General features: G+C 45.1%; 2 protein-coding genes and 1 pseudogene across 3 annotated transcripts; all 3 read left to right on the top strand.

Annotated features, from left to right (window-relative positions):
- The first annotated feature begins 2,328 nt into the window (after positions 1–2,328).
- LOC100988243 (tetratricopeptide repeat protein 39B-like) lies at positions 2,329–4,051 on the top strand. The gene is given in 3 exon segments (XM_034952445.3): positions 2,329–2,650; positions 2,653–3,519; positions 3,522–4,051. Coding segments are annotated over 3 exon segments (1,719 nt in total).
- A 4,036-nt stretch (positions 4,052–8,087) lies between these two features.
- LOC100987908 (N-acetylneuraminate lyase-like) lies at positions 8,088–9,098 on the top strand (annotated as a pseudogene).
- Positions 9,099–16,917: 7,819 nt separating this feature from the next.
- Positions 16,918–20,686, top strand: GEMIN6 (gem nuclear organelle associated protein 6). 2 transcript variants are annotated; one of them, XM_003817637.5, is made up of 3 exons: positions 16,918–17,021; positions 17,712–17,858; positions 20,234–20,686. In XM_003817637.5, the coding sequence occupies exons 2-3, from the start codon at positions 17,731–17,733 to the stop codon at positions 20,607–20,609; spliced, it is 504 nt and encodes a 167-aa protein (XP_003817685.1). In that variant the 5' UTR covers positions 16,918–17,021; positions 17,712–17,730; the 3' UTR covers positions 20,610–20,686. The 2 variants fall into 2 exon arrangements, with proteins under 2 accessions (XP_003817685.1, XP_008969133.1); XM_008970885.5 differs by having other exon boundaries at positions 16,928–17,467.
- Positions 20,687–22,462: the final 1,776 nt, after the last annotated feature.

Raw genomic sequence — 22,462 nt, 5'->3', positions numbered from 1 at the left:
AAAAATTTGGTGAGGGGTGGTGGCTCTCTCCTGTAATCCCAGCACTTTGGGAGGCCAAGGAGGGTGGATCACTTGAGGTCAGGAGTTTGAGACTAGCCTAGCCAACATGGTGAAACCCTGCCTCTACTAATAATACAGAAATTAGCCAGGTAGGGTGGCATGAACCTGTAATCCCGGCTACTCGGGAGGCTGAGGCAGGAGAATCGTTTGAACATGGGAGGCAGAGGTTGCAGTGAGCTGAGATCGTGTCACCGCACTCCAGCCTGGGTGGTAGAGTGAGACTCCATTTCAAAAAAATAAAGGAGAAAAAAAATTTCCCTTTTAATTGGCTACATGGCTTTTCCACTCAGAACTGAGCCTGTCAGATAAATGTATAATTAACCTAGCTTTTATTTATTTATTTCATTTTTATTTCTTTTGAGACGGAGTTTTGCTCTTGTAGCAAGTTAATTGGCTGTGCCTGGCCTGATAAATGCTTGTTTTTACACTGCGGATTCAGTTATGTTTCAGGTTGTTAGCAACAGTAATCACTAACCTTTTAAAAGCTAGGTTAAGGCCAGGTGCCGTGGCTCATGCCTGTAATCCCAGCTTGCTATTTGTAATGGGCCTTCCATTGTACCCACTCCCTCCCCAGTTTCCAGATATTAAATGACTCCTAGTAGAAAAAAAAGATTTCCTACCAAATACTATATTAATGCTGTGATAACAACTATTAACATTGGAATTTCTTTTTTCTTTTTTTTTTTTCTTTTTTTTTTGTGACGGAGTCTTGCTCTTGTTGCCCAGGCTGGAGTGCAATGGCATAATCTCGGCTCACTGCAACCTCCGCCTCCTGAGTTCAAGCGACTCTTCTGCCTCAGCCTCCCGAGTAGCTGGGATTACAGGCACCCGCCACCATGCCCGGTTAATTTTTGTATTTTTAGTAGAGACAAGGTTTTGCCATGTTGGCCAGGCTGGTCTCAAACTCCTGACTTCGTGATCTGCCCATCTCGTCTTCCCCGGAGTGCTGGGATTAGAGGCGTGAGCCACCGCACCAAGTCTGAATTTCTTTTTTCTAACAGAAACAATGCTAGGAAATCTTTCTAGGTTTACACAACTCTCTCCATGTCCAAAGTTCTATATAACTGACCATAACATTTCATTTCATTAAAAGTTAGTTTTAGGCCAGGCCCAGTGGCTCACGACTGTAATCCCAACACTTTGGGAGGCAGATGCATGTGGATCACTTGAGCCCAGGAATTCGAGACTAGCCTGGGCAACATGGCAAAACTTCATCTCTACAAAAAATCCAAAAAAAAAAAAAAAAGGTAGCTGGGTGTGGTGGTGCATGCCTATAGTCCCAGCTATTTGAGAGGATGAGGTGGGAGGATCTCCTGAATTTGTGAGGCAGATGTTGTAGTGAGCTGAGATCGCACCACTGCACTTCATCCTAGGCAACAGGGCAAGACAGTGTCTCAAAAAAGAAAAGAAAAATAGAGAGCTACATAAATACATTCCCTTTTCCGGCCAGATTCTTGTCCCCCAAGGCCTTCCCATAGAGAAATTTTAAGGCTATCACAGTACAGTTCTACAACACAAATATAGAAAACTTGATCTTATGAAATTGATATGTTGGAGGAATGGTTACAAAAGAATTCTTTTGCTTACAAAGGATTTACTTTGCAGTTATTTATTTATTTATTTATTTATTTTTTTGAGACGAAATCTCACTCTTCTCCCCCAGGCTGGAGTGCAATGGCACGATCTCGGCTCACTGCAACCTCCGCCTCCCGGGTTCAAGTGATTCTCCTGCCTCAGCCTCCTGAGTAGCTGGGATTACAGGTGCCCGCCACCGCGCCCGGCTAATTTTTTTTTGTATTTTTAGTAGAGACGGGGTTTCACCATGTTGGCCAGGCTGGTCTTGAACTCCTGACCTCAGGTGATCCGCCCGCTTTGGCCTCCCAAAGTGTTGGGATTACAGGCGTGAGCCACCGCGCTCGGCCTATAGTGTTTTTAAAAAAGCATTTTTTCCTCATCTATAGTTAAATTTAGAAATTTTTTAAAAAGCATGTTTTGTTTAGTACATTCCAAATGATTTGAACTTTTCAGAAATGCATCTTCTGGGTAACTACAATTTTTTTTTGTTCCCCAATTGTCTGACATAGATGATAATATCCTAATGCCGCACCTTACAGCTGGTTGTTTGCCTCTATTGTAACAGCAACACCTCAGACTGAGCTTTGTGTGGAAGAAGTGACCTCAATCAGGAGATGAGGAGCTACCCTCATTACAACCACGTCACTCCACTTCCACTTCAGATATTTCTCATCTGTAAGTGGGGAAACAAATATGTCACTTACTCTAAATAAAATAAAAAGTAATCAGGAGGACGAGTTTGAAGATGCCTGTGAAAGTATCCCTATGGCAACAACAATGAATCTACCATCTTCCTTGGAAGAATGTACCATTGGATTGTATTTATTTCTAAATAACAGATTCTCAGATGCAATAAATCTCATTCACCCATGGTCTAAAAACAACATGTACCATTCCCTAATGTATGGTTTCCTTATGGTTGTCAAGGCCGTCCTGACTTTTGAGCCACAGGATTTACAGATTGGAATGATGGCTGCAAAGGACGCTTTGAAAACCTGTGGTAATTTCTGAAAAAAACTAAAATGACATTGTCTCATCTAGTAAGTAGACAGGGAATAACAGCTATCACAGAAGAGGAATTGCACACAGAAGTCTGTTATGCTGAGTGTTTGATCTTGAAATCCTTTACGTCATGTATACAGGATGAAAGCATGCTTGCTTTTCTTAAAAGAGAGATCAGTGTTGGGTTAAGTTACCAAATATACAAAGACTGTCAACAAGTATTAACACAGATACCTGACAACCAAAGCAAAGCCCACAAACACCTGGTTGGAGGTATAAAATTTGGACTTGGAGCATTCAATCTGATGTTATCCCTTATGCCACCAAGGATACTTAAACTACTCAATATTTTTGGATATTCTGGTGATAGAGAAGTGGGCTTGGCTTTGCTTCATGAGAGTGCATCTGAAACCCATATAAATAATATCTTAAGTCTTTTGACTCTACTCTTTTATTACAATTATATCTATGTAGCTTTTGGTGTTGAAAAGGTTTACAATTCTGCTACAGAGGATCTCTTCCTAGTCTACCTCAAGAAGTTTCCGAACTGTGTCATATTTAAATTTTTCCATGCATGTTCTAGTATGTTGAAAGGAGATTTTGAAAATGCACAGCTAAAATTACAGGAGTGCATTTTTACTCAGAATGAATGGAAGCAGGTTCATCACCTCTGTTACTGGGAATTCATGTGGTGCCACATTTTACTGCAGGATTGGAGGCAGGCTTACCACTATGCCAATCTACTGTCTCAACACAGCAGATGGTCCAAGGCAATATACATGTACAGTAAAGCCATCATCCTGGCTTTGCTTCCTTCCGATTTTGTGAAATCAGCAAGTGAGAATATGAACTCTCTCTTCTTAAAAGTGGAAAGCCTGAAAAGTAATTTTTAGGCAGTTCTGTGCCAATAGAGAAGTTTGTTGCAGAGAAGGGTCAGCGCTATGGTACTACAATCGGCTGGTTTACAGCCCAGCCCCTTCTGGAGTTCATTTATGCCTGGAGTGGTTTCCGAGTCATGAGCAAAAAGAATGAGCTTATTTCAAGCTGGCTATCAATAATCGACAAAGGAGAAGATCTTTTACAAGAAAATCCACATAAAGAGTATGGCACAGATGACATAAGTTTATTAAATTTACTGAAAGGCCTATGCCTGAAACACTTAGGCAAATATTCAAAGGCTGAGTATTACTTTAATCGTGTCATTCAAAAGGAGAAATTATTAAAATATGACCACTATTTGGTGCCATATACTTACTATGAACTGGGAATCTTGCACTATCTAAAAGGAGACTATGCCAGAGCAACAAAAAACCTAGACAATGTAAGAAATTACAAAGACTATTCCAAGGAAGCCCGATTATAGTTTAGGACCCACATAGCACTTGAACAAATAGCCAAAGAAAAAATGACTTAAACACAAAGTGTGGTTTTGTTTAGTGTAAGTGAAATATCTACAGTGAGCAAGTCATTAACAGGTAGAAAAATCATATCTTTGTGGGAAAAAATCCAAGAGGCGGCTGCCAAGAATCTGATCAGTAACGAGAAAGGAATGGGCCATGACTTTTCCCTCTTTCTTTCTCACACTTATAAAATGCGATGTCTTAGAGGCAAATGAGGTGAAGCACATTCTTGAAAAAGAAAAGGCAAATGAAATACATTTAAAAAAATTCTCTCCTATGTTATAAATTTGTCAATTATGTTAGAGAACATTTTCAAAACCTCAAAAACATTTTTTAACATCTCACTAGATAATGTATACAACTCACTATGCTAGGGATCCCAGTGCCCTATACATATTTTTATTTAATTGTTTTTCTCTCGGCATTAGTGCCATCTTCTTGGAAACCTCTATGCCATGAGAACCAAGTGGAGGAAGACGTGAATGCACAGGCTGAAGTACAAAGGAAGAAAGATGAGGCAGACGTCCAAGTCAACCAGTAGCTTGTGTACCCAGAAACATGGAATGCCAGAGGCTGGAGATGCTGGTACAAGTTGTTGGACTGCATGCTGCTGTCTAAGTGGATCTAGAGCTTCCATCACCATCTGATCACGGAAAGCACCTCTGAGACCCACCTTGCTTGTAACCAAAACAGCCCATGATTGTTCTTTGCCCTGGACCTGTTACATTCTGGACTATTTCTGTGTTCACTTGTGGCTGAGTATAAAAAACAAGCATGCAATAAATCACCTCTTCTGCTGTCTTAGCGAAGAATTAAAAAATTTTTAAAAAAGACAAATTTCCAAACAATGATGCACTGAATGGCACAGACTCTGAATGATTTTCCCTTATACACAATCATTTTTATTGGCTTTTTATACCAGAGGGGCTTGTCCGCCCTGTGTGATCAGTAGTATTTCTTACCCTTTTTTAGTAAGAAGCAGAATGTGAGTTTATAATTTGCCACAGGATAGAGAAGAAAGCCCTCTCCTTATTTTACACACACATAAATTATTTGAAGATAACTGGGAGAGGCCAAGAGGATAGATGCACTGGCTGTCAGAGGAAGAGTTTTGTTACCATGTAACCCTCCCTTTAGTTGTCCTCCCTAAGGTGTAGTTCTTAATAAGACCAGCTCTTCAATATAATTAAACCGATTGCATCTATCCATTGTGAGTGGGTCAATCTGAGAGTAAATAGCAGCTGTAGGGATGGGGCTTGGTATTATTTTACTTGCCTTAGGGATTGAAAAATGACCTAATTTCCAGGTCATTAAGTCTGGCTAAGTGTGTCTTCCTGGTAGTCACCCTTTGAAACAGAAGTTGCGCCGGGCATGGTGGCTCACGCCTGTAATCCCAGCACTTTGGGAGGCCGAGGCGGGGGGATCACGAGATCAGGAGATTGAGACCATCCTGGCAAACACGGTGAAACCGTCCCTACTGAAAAATACAAAAAAATTAGCCGGGCATGGTGGCGGGCAGCTGTAGCCCCAGCTACTTGGGAGGCTGAGACAGGAGAATGGTGTGAACCCGGGAGGCAGAGCTTGCAGTGAGTGGAGATCACGCCACTGCCCTCCAGCCTGGGCGACAGAGCGAGACTCTGTCTCAAAAAAAAAACAAAAAACAAAAAACAGAAGTTGCTAGAAAAGCGTAGCTTACTAAAAACACATCAATGAAATATGCTACCTTAATACTTTGGGTATCCAAACAACCAACTAAAACAAGATGAGGAACTGGTATTTCAAGATTTAGCAGTGTTTACTTTTAAAAACATTTTCCTCGTAAATTAAAAATAGACTTTGAAGTGAATAATTGTGCTTGAGTTATTCTTTATTATTTAATTAGTATGGTTATAGTGGTTAAGAGGGCAGGTTCTGGCCTGATTACCTGAATTTGTATCCTAGTTCTGCCACTAACTAGCTGTGTGTGGCCTTGGGCCTCTGTATCTCAGATTCCTTGGCTATAGAATAGGGATAATAATAGTATCTGTCTTGTGGTTTTGCTATGTTAAGATCGAGCTAATAAACATTTATTATTATCATTACTACTACTACTACTACTACTACTACTACTACATTGTTCTGCAGTGGAGGGAATTTTCTTTGAAAAAGCAAAGTTCCTGTTGTTACTTGCTTTGGCAATCTGAAATTTGACCTGTTAATTTACTTTTTCTGTTCTGTTTATTTTGGTTACTTATGAAACAAGAAACTCTCTGCCTAAATAATGTTTTTGTGTTTTGTAAAGTATTTCAACTTCTTCCAATGAAGAGCACATTTATTAATTGGTTAAAGAAATATGTATTGAATGCCCACTGTATGCAGGTACTGAACAGTGCTGAGGATATGAAGTATGGTTTCTCTCCTGACGGCCTTATTAGGGAGATAAGTTAGAAAAGGGTTTTGTTTGGCCAGGCACGGTGGCTCACGCCTGTAATCCCAGCACTTTGGGAGGCCGAGGTGGGTGGATCACTTGAGGTCAAGAGTTTGAGACCAGCCTGGCCAACATGGCGAAACTCCATCTCTACTAAAAATACAAAAATTAGCCGGGCATGGTGGTGCTTGCCTGTAATCCCAGTTACTGGGGACACAGAGGCATGAGAATCACTTGAACCAGCGAAGCGGAGGTTGCAGTGAGCCGAGATTGCACCACTGCACTCCAGCCTGAGCGACAGAGTGAGACCCTGTCTCAAAGAAAAGCAAAGAAAAGGGTTTCGTTTGGGTGGAAACGCTCAAAACACAGGGATTAGACAGGCATTAATTTGTCCCAAACAAAAGAAATCTGAAGGTAGGTAGTTCAGGTGTGATAGTTCATGGCTTTTCTGATTTTTCTTTTATCTTTCTACTTAGCATGTAAGCCTTCTCATGAATGTCTCCTCATGATGGAAAGAGGCTGCCTCACCTCCAGGCCTTATGTCCAAGCCAGGCAGGCTGAAGGAAGAATGGTAAAGGGACAAAAAGATCTTTCTCCTTCCTAGGAGGTATTGCCTTTTTTATTCCAGAAGGGATGGCCTTCTTAGAGACTTCCATGTGTATCTCATTGGCTAGAGGTTTTCATATGGCCAGTCCTACCTGCAAGCGAAACTGAAGATTTTCAGTTTTGAAGCCTCATAAGAAGGCTGTGGGAAATGGTTAAGTGAACCAAGCTACATTCAGCAGCTGCCAAAACATATCTGTCAATAATAATAAGCTACCAAGTGGTATCAAGGGACACAGTTAAAAAGGGTAGTAGGTCGGGCGCAGTGGCTCACATCTGTAATCCCAGCACTTTGGGAGGCCGAGGCAGGTGGATCACTTGAGGTCAGGACTTCGAGAAGAGCTTGGCCAACATGGGAAAACTCCGTCTCTACTAAAAATACAAAAAATTAGCCGGCTGTGGTGCCGGGCGCCTGTGATCCCAGCTACTCGGGAGGCTGAGGCAGGAGAATCGCTTGAACCTGGGAGGCGAAGTTTGCAATAAGCTGAGATGGCGCCACTGCATTCCAGCCTGGCAACAAAGCAAGACTCCGTCTCAAAAAATGAAAAACACAATAAAATTAAAAGGGTACTAGGCGGAGTTTCCAGATAGCTGAACACACAGAGATTCCTGGAGGGTGGTGCACCCAGGGAGGGCACAGACACTCCACATCCCATCCCCCATATGCATTTTTTTCTTTTCTTTTTTTTTTTTTTTGAGACAGACTTTCACTCTTATCGCCTAGGCTGGAGTACAATGGCATGATCTTGGTTCACTGCAACCTCCACCTCTCAGGTTCAAGTCATTCTCTTGCTTCAATCTCTCAAGTAGTTGGGACTACAGGCGCACACTACCGCGCCCGGCTCATTTTTGTATTTTCTGTAGAGATGGGGTTTCACCATGTTGGCCAGGCTGGTCTTGAACCCCTGACCTCAGGTGATCCACCCACCTTGGCCTCCCAAAGTGCTGGGATTACAGGTGTCAGCCACTGGGCCTGGCCCCCCATATACATTTCTTCATATGTATCCTTTTTAATATTGTTTATAATAAACTGGTAAACGTTGGATCAGGTAGTGATTCATATAGGAGTACTGAGCTTGAAAGAATCATGAGAACTGGCCCAACATGCCAAAGAAATAGAAGCCAATAGCATTGCTGTCACTGCCCCTTTCTTCTCAAACCATGAAACAAAGATGCTCTGGTTAATTTTCTAATGGAGGCAGCTGCTGCTACCCCTGCATTTTATTACTATCACATTCCTGCCTTGACAGGGGTGAAGATTTGTGCTGAGAAGCTGTTTGATGAGATTCAGCATAAGAGCCCCACTTACTTTTTTTTTCTTTTCTTTTCTTTTTTTTTTTTTTTTTTTTTTTTTGGAGACAGAGTCTGGCTCTCGCCCAGGCTGGAGTGCAGTGGCACCATCATGGCTCACTGCGACCTCTGCCTCCTGGGCTCAAGCAATCCTCCCACCTCAGCCTCAAGAGTAGCTGGGACTACAGGCATGTGCCTCCACACCCAGACAAAATTTTGTATTTTTTGAGGGGATGGGGTTTCACCATGTTGCCCAGGCTGGTCTTGAACTCCTGAGCTCAAGTGATCTGCCTGCCTTGGCCCCCAAATTGCTGGGATTACAGGTGTGAGCCAGTGTGGCCGGCCAAGAGCCCCACTTTCTAAAGGCTGAAATTCAGTGACACAGATCTTAGACTTCGGGCAATGCGTTGATCAGAATCGCCAGCAATAGTTGACCTTCCTTTTGAGGGTGGATGATCAACTGTTGAGTGCTCTGCTGATGGGAGCAACTGGAGCAGTGGGCAGATTTATATCGACAGATTTATAAACTTTTTAGTCAAACTAGGTTTTCTAGTGTCACAGATCAAAGCCATCATGACTCTGGTCCCTGCAGTGAAAGTGGGCCCACCCCATCTTCCGCTGCAGAAAGGCTCTAGGGAGTTTACTGATAGTGCTGAAGCCAAACTAAAAAGCTTGGATTTTTTTCTTTCACTGGCTTAAAAGATGGAAACTTGGAAGCCTATAGCCAGTGCCTGTCTATCCAATCAGGCTGTGTGCATTAAGACATAGTCTACCCTAAATAGTGCATTCTTTTCTCAGGGACTTTTTAGAAAAACTTGAACTGAACTCTCTCCTAGCAAATGAAATCTCACTTCAATCAACAGATATTTAAGTACTTACTATGAGCCTTAAAAAGGTTTATTTTAGGCCGGGCATGGTGGCTCATGCCTGTAATCCTAACACTTTGGGAGGCTGCTTTTGGGAGCTGGAATTAATCAATTACAGTTATCTTGATTTCTAGTTCTTAATCTGATTTTAAAGTTTTCTACTGGACGTAGTGGTGCACGCCTGTGGTCCCAGCTACTTGAGTGGCTGAGGTGGGAAGAACAGTTGAGCCCAGGAGTTTGAGGCTGCAAGTGAGCTGTGATTATACCATTGCACTCCAGCCTGGGTGACAGTGTGAGACCCAGTCTCTCAAAAAAGAAAGTTTTCTAATTTTAAACCACTATAATGTACAATACTTTTTTTGGTGGTGGTGGTGGGGGAATGTAATTTCATTTTAATAAATATCCATTTGGAATCTAGGTAACACTGAGCTACAGCATTTAGACAGGTACTTTAAAACCAAATTATAACATGACTGAACTATATACAACTATGAATGCACCAGCTCATTTGGCTGTTCAGTCTAACTCTAGAGCACATGCTTTCAGATTAATTGCAATATCACTGTTTTCTCCCAATACACTGTTACAGGACCAATAGGTTTGTATGCCCACTGCACAGTAACAGATCCATTACACTGAGACATCAGGGATGTGGCAGAGAGTTTAATGATGGCAGGGTGCCAAGTGAGGAGATGAGGAGACGGGAGGAGATTTTCAAACCCATCTATCCAAGGAGTTCCGAGCTTGGGTTTTTTTTTGTTTTTTTTTTTTTTGAGACGGAGTCTCGCTCTGTTGCCCGGGCTGGAGTGCAGTGGTGCGATCTCGGCTCACTGCAAGCTCCGCCTCCCGGGTTCACTCCATTCTCCTGCCTCAGCCTCCCGAGTAGCTGGGACTACAGGCGCCCGCCACCGCGCCCGGCTAATTTTTTTTTGTATTTTTAGTAAAGACGGGGTTTCACCGCGTTAGCCAGGATGATCTCGATCTCCTGACCTCGTGATCCGCCCGCCTCGGCCTCCCAAAGTGCTGGGATTACAGGCGTGAGCCACCACGCCCGGCCTTGTTTTTTTTTTTTTTTTTTTGAAACTGAGTTTTGCTTTTGTTGCCCAGGCTGGAGTGCAATGGCACGATCTCGGCTCACTGCAACCTCTGCCTCCCAGGTTCAAGAGATTCTCCTGCCTCTGCCTCCCGAGTAGCTGGAATTACAGGCGTCCCACACCACGCCTGGCTAATTTTTTGTATTTTTAGTAGAGACAGGGTTTTACCATGCTGGCCAGGCTGGTCTCGAACTCCTGACCTCAAGTGATCCACCTGTCTCAGCCTCCCAGAGTGCTGGGATTACAGGCGTGAGCCACCATGCCCAGCCTTGGGCTTGGGTTTTAAAGGCTATCATGTAGGGCAAGGGGCCAGAAATTTGGGGTTATCAACTGGTTGGGGCAAAGGGGATGAAATCATCAGGATGTGGAAACTGCATTCTTTGGTGAATCAGCTTTTTGTGAGGTCCCTCAGACCAGCTGGCATCAGCGAGGTCCTGCAGATCAGCTGGCATAGGAGTTTTACCAGTATGTGGGATCTAAAGGCATGTCTCAAAGGGAAACCCTTTAGCAATGTTCAAGTTATCTCTAGAGCAGTTAAGGGGAACTAAAATCTTCTAACGGGGTCTACATGATCCTAGGATAATAGGCACCAAACAACTATGAGGAAACAGGTCAGGGAGCAAGCTGACCTCAGGATTAATGCTGAATGTGCTGCAAACTTGGTTTACTTTTGTTTCTTCCCCTCATTTCTTCCCCAATTAATCTTATAAAGTTTATAGGGGCGGTTTCAACATTAGAGTTAGATGAGGACTTGCTTTAGTTCTATAACTAAAAGGTCTTTTCTCACAACAAAGCAAAGACCTTCTGCAAAGATGAATTTAAGTTTCCACTTCCTGCAATGTAGGAAACTTCTCAAAGCTCAAAGTTTCAAAATTCCAAAGGGCTCTTGAGGGCCTTTTCCTCTTGGAAATCCTCTCTCTGTCATTAGAGAGAGAGCTGTTTTCTTTTTTTTTTTTTTTTTTTTTTGAGATGGAATCTCGCTCTGTTGCCAGGCTGGAGTGCAGTGGCGCGATCTTGGCTCACTGCAACCTCCGCCTCCCGGGTTCAAGCAATTCTCCTGCCTCAGTCTCCCGAGTACCTGGGATTACAGGTGCCCACCACCATGCCCCAACTCTTGACCTTAGATGATCCACCTGCCTCAGCCTCTCAAAGTGGTGGGATTACAGTCTGGGCCACCGCGCCCGGCCCTTAATCTCTTTTCTAACAAAATTTGGTGTATGCTGTGTTTTTTCTTTTAGACAGGGTCTTGACAAAGTGTTGGGATCACGGGTGTGAGCCACTGCACCCAGTGAAGTGCTCACGTCCATTCAGTTTAATTTTTAGTGCCAGTTTATTAGAGCTTGGAGAAGGTACCTCACTGTCACTTTCCTGTACATAAACACAGATATAGTGCTATTGAAGCACTTTTTCCTTCTTTCTCTTTTTTTCTTAACATTTCCATTGAACAGATGATTTTTTTTTCTTTTTTTTTTGAGATGGAGTCTCGCTCTGTCACCCAGGCTGGAGTGCAGTGGCGTGATCTTGGCTCCTTGCACCCTACCCCTCCTGGGTTCAAGTGATTCTCCTGCCTCAGCCACCCAAGTAGCTGGGACCACAGATGCGCACCATCACACCTGGCTCATTTTTGTATTTTTAGTAGAAATGGGGTTTCGCCATGTTGGCCAGGCTGGTCTCGAACTCCTGATCTCAAGCAATCCTCCCGCCTCAGTCTCTCAAAGTGCTGGGATTACAGGAGTGAGCCACCACACCCAACCAAAGCATTTTCATGCTTGGAAAACTATCTTACCTTCACTTTACTGCTAGGGAAACCAATCCTCCCTCTCTGAGGCTGTAAAACCTTCCCTCTGGGCAGGGCAGATTACAGCAATCAATTTGGAGACACCCTCTCTAAAATTGGATCCTTCCTTCCTTCCTTCCTTCCTTCCTTCCTCCCTCCCTCCCTTCGTTCTTTCTTTTTTTTCCAATGTCTTGCCCTGTCGCCCAGGCTGGAGTGCAGTGGTGCAGTCTCAGCTTACTGCAACCTCTGCCTCCCAGGTTCAAGCGATTCTTGGTTCCTTGGCCTCCTGAGCAGCTGGGACTACAGGTGCGCACCACCACATCCGGCTAATTTTTTGTATTTTTAGTAGAGATGGGGTTCCACCATGTTGGCCAGGCTGGTCTCCAACTCCTGACCTCAAGCGATCCACTGGCCTCGGCCTCCCAAAGTGCTGGGATTGTAGTCATAAGCCACCTCTCCCAGCCTAAAATTGGATTTTCTTCTTTCTTTCTCTTTCTTTCTTTCTCTTTCTTTCTTTCTTTTTCTTTCTTTCTTTTTTTTTTTTTTTTGAGATGGAATCTTTCTCTGTCGCCCAGACTGGAGTACAGTAGTGCGATCTCAGCTCACTGCAACCTCCACCACCTGGGTTCAAGTGATTCTCCTGCATCAGCCTCCCGAGTAGCTGGGATTACAGGCTCAAGTCACCATGCCTGGGTAATTTTTGTATTTTTAGTAGAGATGGGGTTTCATCATATTGATCAGGCTGGTCTTGAACTCCTGACCTTGTAATCCTCCCACCTTGGCCTCCCAAAGTCTTGGGATTACAGGCGTGAGCCACCGTGCCCGGCCTGGATTTTCTGTTAGAGAGATGGTTGTTCTGGAGTCTTTTTCGTAATACTATTGGTCTAAGCAGGAAAGTATATTTTACATAATGTCTCACGGTGTAGCTACTCTATACTTCACTATTTTCCCCATATCCAATTTCTCAGCATCCTTTCTAATATGCTAATTTAATCATATCATCATCCCATAAATCAAAATGTCCCCATTCTCTGTAGCTTATTTACTGATTCTAATCCTTTCTAATATACTAATTGAATCATGCCACTCCATATATCAAAATTTCTCCATTGTCTATAGCCTATTTACTCATTCACCAAATGAGTGAATGTTTGAAAGTAATTAGAATAGTGCCTGGCACAAGTTCTAACAAACAGAAGTTTGTTAAAGAAGTGGCTGGGTACTGTGTCTCACCCCTGTAATCCTAGTACTTTGAGAGGCCAAGGCTGGCAGATTGTTTGAGCCCAGGAGTTCAAGACCAGTGTAGCAACACAGTGAGACCCTGTCTCTACAAAAAATTACCCAGGCATGGTGGAGCGTTCCTGTAGTCCCAACTACTTGGGAGGCCAAGGTAGGAGGATTGCTTGATCCTGGGAGATCAAGGCTGCAATGAGCCAAGTGGCGCCACTACACTCCAGCCTGCATGACAGAGTAAGACTGTGTAAAATAATAACAATAATAAATAAATAAAATAAAATAAATCATTTTGGATTTGGCAGAGAAAGGTATGTGTGTGTTTGTGGGTTTGAGGGTGAGGCAGGCAAACCTTTGGAAGGAGATAGAGGAGAAGTAGAAAAGAAGAGAATGTGAGGAGAGGGACACCAACTGGAGTGAGAGAGGCTCTAGGGGGACCAAGGGTAAGGGCTGACCTAGGAAAGGAGGTGGCACCATTTGAACTTAGTGACAACCAGCTACAGGAGAGGGCCATTCTGAGAACTCGTATTAGGAAGTGGGCTGGGCAACAGTCTCTTAGAAGTCAGTGATTTGCATCAGCAGTTCCCGAGAATTTTACTTAGGAGGCTAAAGGGGCAAAAAGGTAGGGAAATTGCCCCAGTCTCATCACCTTAAAAAGGGTAACTGGCCAGGTAGGGTGACTCATGCCTGTAATCCCAGCAGTTTGCGAGGCCGAGGCAGGAGGATCGCTTGAGCTCGCTTGAGCTCAGGAGTTAAGAGACCATCCTCGGCAACATGGCAAGACCTTGTCTCTACCAAAAATTAAAACAAACAAACAAACAGAAAAACATTAGCAGGGAGGGCATGGTGGCACATGCCTGTAGTCCCTGTTACTCTGGAAGCTGGGACAGGAGGATCGCTTGAACCCAGGAAATCCAGTCTGCAGTGAATCATGATCCTTGCACTGCACTTCACCCTGGAAGAAAGAATGAGACCCTGTCTCAAAACCAAAACCAAAAACAAAACAAAAAAAGGATGGGGAGTAACTGAAGTTTACCTTGACACTAGTTTCTACTTGTAGAATACACACACACACACACGCACAAAGGCCAAAGTCTTTCGTTCTGGAGTATAGAGTATAGCTTAAAATGAAAATGTACAGTTTGTTGGCGGGGCACGGTGGCTCACGCCTGTAATCCCAGCATTTTGGGATGCCGAGGCAGGCAGATCACAAGGTCAAGAGATCGAGACCATCCCAGCCAACATGGTGAAACCCCTTCTGTACTAAAAAAACACAAAAATTAGCTGGGCATGGTGACAGGCGCCTGTAGTCCCAGCTAGTCAGGACGCTGAGGCAGGAGAATCACTTGAACCCAGGAGGCGGAAGTTGCAGTGAGCTGAGATCGTGCCATTGCACTCCAGCCTGGTGATAGAGCGAGACTCCGTCTCGCTAAAAAAAAAAAGAAAAGAAAATGAACAGTTTGTCACATGTTGGTTATAACTCTTTTGGACTGAATTTTTACGAGTTCAAGTGTTTTCCTTCACACTGTGATAACAATTGGCACTTATATGAGCTCTTTGTAGATTTACAGAGGGCTTTAACCAGCAAAATCTAAGAATCCACTAAAACTACATTAATATAATCAGCCAATCATGCAATGAATAAAGGCTATGGGAAAGATTCAAATGATGACAATAAGAAAATATACTTTGAAGATTATATGGAACCTAAATCTCAAGGAGTAAGGGAAAAGCTGATAAATTTTTGATGTTTTCTTCACCTTTGTTTAATAGTGTTTTCATTTGGTTTTTATAAATCTCCCTTGGTTTTTACATTTCCAGGAATTCAGCGTTTACCACCTTGTACCATTTTTCAGTCCTAAAAAAGATTCTGGATCATGCCAGAAGCCAGTTAAGTGCGTGACCAGAAATCCGTAGCAGAAGCAAGTCTTTTGCACTTTTCCACTGGAGGGGTTTATAGAGAATGATCTGCTACATAAAACTCAATCCGGTTTGGTTCATTTCTTTCCAGCTTCTGCACCTTTCTCAAGATTGTACTGAGGGCACATCCCAAAGGAGCAGGCATTTTAATTGCCTATACAAGCCAAGCAAACGAGAAATACCTTGGCCGTGTCAGAGGCGTTGGAACCAGAGTGACTCCGTTTTGAGTGAGGGCTAGGAAAATGAGGCTGGGACTTGCTGGTCTGCATTCTCAGAAAGTTAGGCATTCCCAGCCTCTAGATGTTTACGGTTAAGGGAAGAAATTAATAACGTTTACCGCCGGGCGCGGTGGCTCACACCTGTAATCCCAGCATTTTGGGAAGCCGAGGCGGGCGGATCACTTGAGGTCAGGAGTTTGAGACCAGTCTGGCCAACATTGCAAAAACCCGTCTCTACTAAAAATACAAAAATTAGCCAGATGTGGTGGTGCATGCCTGTAATCCTAGCCACTAGGGAGGCTGAGGCACGAGAATCGCTTGAAGCCGGGAGATGGAGGTTCCAGTGAGCCTCGATCGCACCATTGCACTCCACCTGGGTGACAGTGTGAGACTCTGTCTCAAAAAAAAAAAAAAAAAAAAAAAAAGTTTACTAAACAGACCCAGACTTGGGAATGTCCAGATATCCCAATACCTGGAGAACAAAGGCATTCCTAATTTTGCTTTAAAGATAATAGTATTGATGCTTGAAAAATATAGTAATTAAGAAAATTAATGCTTTATCATAAACCGTTGTAGCAGAGCGCATCTCCTCATACATAGGACTATTGTATCTAGGGTGGACACTTTCCTCTTACTTTCGGGAACATCCTACTCTGTCTATGGAGCAGCTGTTCTTTCACCACTTTACTTTCTTACTAAACTTGCTTTTGCTTTGCACTGCGGACTCGCTCTGAATTCTTTCTTGCGCGAGATCCAACAACTCTCTCCTGGGGTCTGGATCAGGACCCCTTTCCTGTAGCAACCCTATCGCTCTTCTCCACGGCACGTTCACCTCACATTCCTAGAGCTTTAGGATTTACTCTGAGGGTTCATGTGCTTTGATTCTAAGGCGAAAGTGCATTTCCAAGTCTACTATCATTGAGGACCAGGCACGAGCTTTTTCCTCTTTATTTATTTTTATTTTTAATTTTTTTGAGACGGAGTTTCGCTCTTGTTGCCTAGGCTGGAGTGCAATGGTGCGATCTCAGCACACTGCAACCTCCGCCTCCCGGGTTCAAGCGATTCTCCTGTCTCAGCCTCCTGAGTAGCTGGGATTACAGGCGCCCGCCACTAGGCCCGGCTAATTTTTGGTATTTTTAGTAGAGACGGGGTTTCACCATGTTGGCCAGGCTGGTCTCGAACTCCTGACCAGTGTCGAACTCCTGATCCACCCGCCTCGGTATCCCAAAGTGCTGGGATTACAGGCGTGAGCCACCGCGCCCGGCCGCTTTTTCCTCTTTAAAGAAAAAAAGATTATTTGAACTGTCCGTCGTGGCAATGGAGAGGGATAGCCTTAGATGACATGGAGGTTCATTATTATTATTATTATTACAGAACAATCTTAGACCCTGTCCGCACCCTGCTCTCGAGGTCCCGCGACTCTCAGACCTCCAAGTAGGACTACAAAACAGAGGATTCTGGGGGAAGGAAGTGACGATCGGCGCAAAGCCTGCTGGTCTCAGGCGGCCTCCGCTCAACGATCCTTCCTCAAAGCATGGTTGCTGAGTACCCAGAGTTGCGAGGAGTTTTTTAACTGGTATTTTTCTCGTTTGTCAGGGTTAAACGTTAAGTACCATTTGGTTTTGAGTACAGTGTTAGGTATCGTGTGGCTGCAGGACAGGACCAGAAATCTAAGCTCTAGAGCTGTAGCCGCTGCCCCCTCGTTTGTGCATCCTTCAAACAAATTTTAAGGGGCAGTTGTCATAAATCGGGGGAGCCTCTCGATGGCGGGATCCAGCGGAGACACAGAGCCAGAGAGCGCGTGGGTGGATATCAGGAGAGTTCTCTGGTTCAGTTGAGGAGTGGGGTGAACTCCTTTGATCGATGGAAGGAAAAGCAGAGTTGAAGGATTTGAGCATCATCTGCAGGCCAGAGTGAAAGCGATTTGGAATGTGGTTGTGGATCGGAATAGACCTGTGCCAGATGAATTTCCTCAGACTGCACCCGCGGCAAATCGGTGACCCCTCTGCTTTAGGCCGAATTGTACATATTAACTATTTTCCTTTTCCTGATAAAAATTCTCAAGCAGCCTTTACACGTGTTCTTTTCCCCAACTATAGTATCAGTTCCTATCAGTACATGCATTAATACTTAATTGTATTAAGTAACTTATTACGAACTTGAGGCAAATCACAGATGTTCTCTGTCTCTAGGATAGGATGGAGATTAGGGATAAGACATTTGCTTACGTGGAACATATATTAACCAGCACTGGTGGTTGTTTCAGATCTAGCCAGGTGGCAATCATGAGTGAATGGATGAAGAAAGGCCCCTTAGAATGGCAAGATTACATTTACAAAGAGGTCCGAGTGACAGCCAGTGAGAAGAATGAGTATAAAGGATGGGTTTTAACTACAGACCCAGTCTCTGCCAAGTGAGTATGCATCCTACTTGCCTGAAATCTTGACACCCCTTTGTGCTGCCTGTACGTTATAGACAAACTAAGAAAGCAGATAAATGAAAAGCTAATTATTAATATTTTCATATAAGAATTTTTTGTTTGAGACAGGGTTCTACTGTCACCCAGGCTGGAATGCAGTGGCGAGATCTCGGCTCTTTGTAACCTCCACCTCGCAGGTTCAAGCAATTCTCCTGCCTTAGCCTCCCGAGTAGCTGGGACTACAGGCATTTGCCACCACGTCTGGCTAATTTTTGTATTTTTTGTGGAGACGGGGCTTCGCCATGTTGCCCAGGTTAGTCTCAAACTCCTGAGCTCCAAGGATCTGCCCGCCTTAGCGTCACAGAGTGCTGGCATTACAGGCTGAGTCACTGTACCCGGCCTACATATGAGCACTTAACTGCCTTTGAATCTAAATGCTGTTCTGACTATGGATTACCTTATCAGACCAGGCAACTTCATAGAAATTGGGCATAGAAATTATTCCTACTATATATATATATATTTTTTTTTTTTTTTTTTTTTTGTGGGGGGGGATGAAGTCTCACTCTGTTGCCCAGGCTGGAGTGGTGCAGTTACAATCTTGGCTCACTGCAACTTCTGCCTCCCAGGTTCAAGTGATTCTCATGCCTCAGCCTCCCCAGTAGCTGGGGTTACACACATGTGCCAACATGCCCCACTAATTTTTTGTATTTTTAGTAGAGACGGGCTTTCGCTATGTTGGCCAGGCTGGTCTCAAACTCCTGACCTCAGGTGATCTGCCCACCTTGGCCTCCCAAAGTCCTAGGATCATAGGCTTGAGCCACCGTCCCCAGCCTATAATTTTGTTTATAAATACTTCACTATATCTCTTAAAAGAAAAGGACTTTAAGGCCGGGCATGGTGGCTCACGCCTGTAATCTGAGCACTTTGGGAGGCCGAGGCGGGTGGATCACGAGGTCAGGAGATCGAGACCATCCTGGCTAACACGGTGAAACCCCGTCTCTACTGAAAATACAAAAAAAATTAGCCGGGCGTGGTAGCAGGCACCTGTAGTCCCAGCTACTCAGGAGGCTGGGGCAGGAGAATGGCGTGAAGCTGGGAGGCAGAGCTTGCCGTGAGCTGAGATCGCGCCACTGCACTCTAGCCTGGACGACAGAGCAAGACTCCGTCTCAAAAAAAGAAAAAAAGAAAAAGATAAGGACTTTAAATAAATGTAACCACAAAAACTTTTTTTTTTGAGATGGAGTCTCGCTGTGTTGCCCAGGCTGGAGTGCAGTGGCGTGATCTCAGTTCACGGCAACCTCCACCTTCCCAGTTCAAGTGATTCTCCTGCCTCAGGCTCCTAAGTAGCTGGGATTACAGGCGTGTATTTTTAGTAGAGATGGGGTTTCACCACGTTAGCCAGGACGGTCTCCATTTCCTGACCTTGCGATCCACCCACCTGACCTCCCAAAGTGTTGGGGTTATAGGCGTGAGCCACCTCACCTGACCTTTTTTTTTTGAGATGGAGCCTTGCTCTGTTGCCCAGGCTGGAGTTCAATGGCTCGATCTCGGCTCACTGCAACCTCTGCCTCCCGGATTCAAGTGATTCTCCTGCCTCAGCCTCCTAAGTAGCTGGGATTACAGACATGTGCTACCACACCCGGCTAATTTTTGTATTTTTAGTAGAGATGGGGTTTCACCATGTTGGCCAGGCTGGCCTTGAACTCCTTACCTCAAGTGATTTGCCCGCCTTGTCCTCCCAAAGTGCTGGGATTACAGGCCTGAGCCACCATGCCCGGCCTAGTTATTGTTTTTTTAACTCTAAAAGTTAAGTCTACCCTGCCTTCTTCTTTTTTTTTTTTTCCGCGACAGAGTCTTGCTCAGGCTGGAGTGCAGTGGCACGATCTCGGCTCACTGCAACCTCTGCCTCCCAGGTTCAAGCAATTCTCTGCCTCTGCCTCCCAAGTAGCTGGGATTACAGGTGACTGCCACCACGCCCAGCTAATATTTGTATTTTTAGTAGGGATTGGGTTTCACCATCTTGGCCAGAGGTTGGTCTTGAACTCCTGACCTCGTGATCCACCCGCCTCGGCCTCCCAAAGTGCTGGGATTACAGGCGTGAGCCACTGCGCCTGGCTACCCTGCCTTCTTTTCTAATACACATTTAAGGCATTCATAACTTGTTTAATCCTTTAATTGTATCCCACAATGATTGGCTGTAGGCTGGGCAAAAAGTTTACCTATTTAGGATCCTTAGTGAATGTTTGTTGAATAAATGGAAGCATTCATTGGTGACAGGATTAATTTCAAACAGAGTAGAGTGTCATCTATTATTTTAGTGACCTACTTGGGTTGATGATGCCTCTAAACTTACTTTTCCTCCAAAGTATCGTCCTTGTGAACTTCCTTGAAGATGGCAGCATGTCTGTGACCGGAATTATGGGACATGCTGTGCAGACTGTTGAAACTATGAATGAAGGGGACCATAGAGTGAGGGAGAAGCTGATGCATTTGTTCACGTCTGGAGACTGCAAAGCATACAGCTCAGAGGATCTGGAAGAGAGAAAGAACAGCCTAAAGAAATGGCTTGAGAAGAACCACATCCCCATCACTGAACAGGGAGATGCTCCAAGGACTCTCTGTGTGGCTGGGGTCCTGACTATAGACCCACCATATGGTCCAGAAAATTGCAGCAGCTCTAATGAGATTATTCTGTCGCGTGTTCAGGATCTTATTGAAGGACATCTTACAGCTTCCCAATGAGAGGCCAGGAAGTGTGAACATACTGATAGAAAAAGACTATATTTTATCCCTCATAAAATGTTTTAAATGTAAATGTACATGACTGTGTGTGTGTATGTGTGTGTGTTTATAATTCTTTGTTGTTTTGGTAAAATCAGAGGAGTGGGTTATAAGTGCTAATTTCCTTGGGAAATTAATGAACTAGGGCAAGTATAGCATCCCATGCATAAAATTAGCACAGGGACATCAGAATTTTTTTTTTTTTTTCAAGCTTTGATACACTCAGCTTTTTAATATCTGTACCATATAATTCATTTGTCTGTATAGCATCGTTTGAAATGCCTCTGTTAGAGAACTCAAGATACAACTTTTATGTTTGGACAAGTTTTTAAGGGTGTTTTTTTTCCTCCTTTACCTGAGGGGAAAATCTGTCTCTAAATATTCCTAGTTCTTTTTATTTTTTTATTTATTTTTATTTTTTTATTGATCATTCTTGGGTGTTTCTCGCAGAGGGGGATTTGGCAGGGTCACAGAACAATAGTGGAGGGAAGGTCAGCAGATAAACAAGTGAACAAAGGTCTCTGGTTTTCCTAGGCAGAGGACCCTGCGGCCTTCCGCAGTGTTTGTGTCCCTGGGTACTTGAGATTAGGGAGTGGTGATGACTCTTAACGAGCATGCTGCCTTCAAGCCTCAGTTTAACAAAGCACATCTTGCACCGCCCTTAATCCATTTAACCCTGAGTGGACACAGCACATGTTTCAGAGAGCACAGGGTTGGGGGTAAGGTCACAGATCAACAGGATCCCAAGGCAGAATAATTTTTCTTAGTACAGAACAAAATGAAAAGTCTCCCATGTCTACCTCTTTCTACACAGACACGGCAACCATCTGATTTCTCAATCTTTTCCCCACCTTTCCCCCCTTTCTATTCCACAAAACTGCCATTGTCATCATGGCCCGTTCTCAATGAGCTGTTGGGTACACCTCCCAGACGGGGTGGTGGCCGGGCAGAGGGGCTCCTCACTTCCCAGTAGGGGCGGCCGGGCAGAGGCGCCCCTCACCTCCCGGACGGGGCGGCTGGCCGCGCGGGGGGCTGATCCCCCCACCTCCCTCCCGGGCGGGGTGGCTGGCCGCGCGGGGGGCTGACCCCCCCCACCTCCCTCCCGGATGGGGTGGCTGCCGGGCGGAGACGCTCCTCACTTCCCAGATGGGGTGGCTGCCGGGCGGAGGGGCTCCTCACTTCTCAGACAGGGCGGTTGCCAGGCAGAGGGTCTCCTCACTTCTCAGACGGGGCGGCCGGGCAGAGACGCTCCTCACATCCCGGACGGGGCGACAGGGCAGAGGCGCTCCCCACATCTCAGACGATGGGCGGCCGGGCAGAGACGCTCCTCACTTCCTAGATGGGATGGCGGCCGGGAAGAGGCGCTCCTCACTTCCCAGATGGGGTGGCTGCCGGGCGGAGGGGCTCCTCACTTCTCAGACAGGGCGGTTGCCAGGCAGAGGGTCTCCTCACTTCTCAGACGGGGCGGCCGGGCAGAGACGCTCCTCACATCCCGGACGGGGCGACAGGGCAGAGGCGCTCCCCACATCGCAGACGATGGGCGGCCGGGCAGAGACGCTCCTCACTTCCTAGATGGGATGGCGGCTGGGCAGAGATGCTCCTCACTTTCCAGACTGGGCAGCCAGGCAGAGGGGCTCCTCACATCCCAGATGATGGGCGCCCAGGCAGAGACGCTCCTCACTTCTCAGACAGGGTGGCGGCTGGGCAGAGGCTGCAATCTCGGCACTTTGGGAGGCCAAGGCAGGCTGCTGGGAGGTGGATGTTGTAGCGAGCCGAGATCACGCCACTGCACTCCAGCCTGGGCACCATTGAGC

Source organism: Pan paniscus, chromosome 12 (assembly GCF_029289425.2).
Source record: "Pan paniscus chromosome 12, NHGRI_mPanPan1-v2.0_pri, whole genome shotgun sequence".
NCBI classification, from domain to species: Eukaryota; Metazoa; Chordata; class Mammalia; order Primates; family Hominidae; genus Pan; species Pan paniscus.
The sequence above is the reverse complement of the archived record's forward strand: the minus strand, read 5'-3'. Positions and strand labels throughout refer to the sequence as shown.

Bases quoted from the DNA above. Each gene is read 5' to 3' on its own strand.
- GEMIN6 (XM_003817637.5), top strand. From the start codon at position 17,731: ATGAGTGAATGGATGAAGAAAGGCCCCTTAGAATGGCAAGATTACATT. The intron at 17,859-20,233 runs GTGAGTATGCAT...TTTCCTCCAAAG, and splicing joins ACAGACCCAGTCTCTGCCAA to TATCGTCCTTGTGAACTTCC.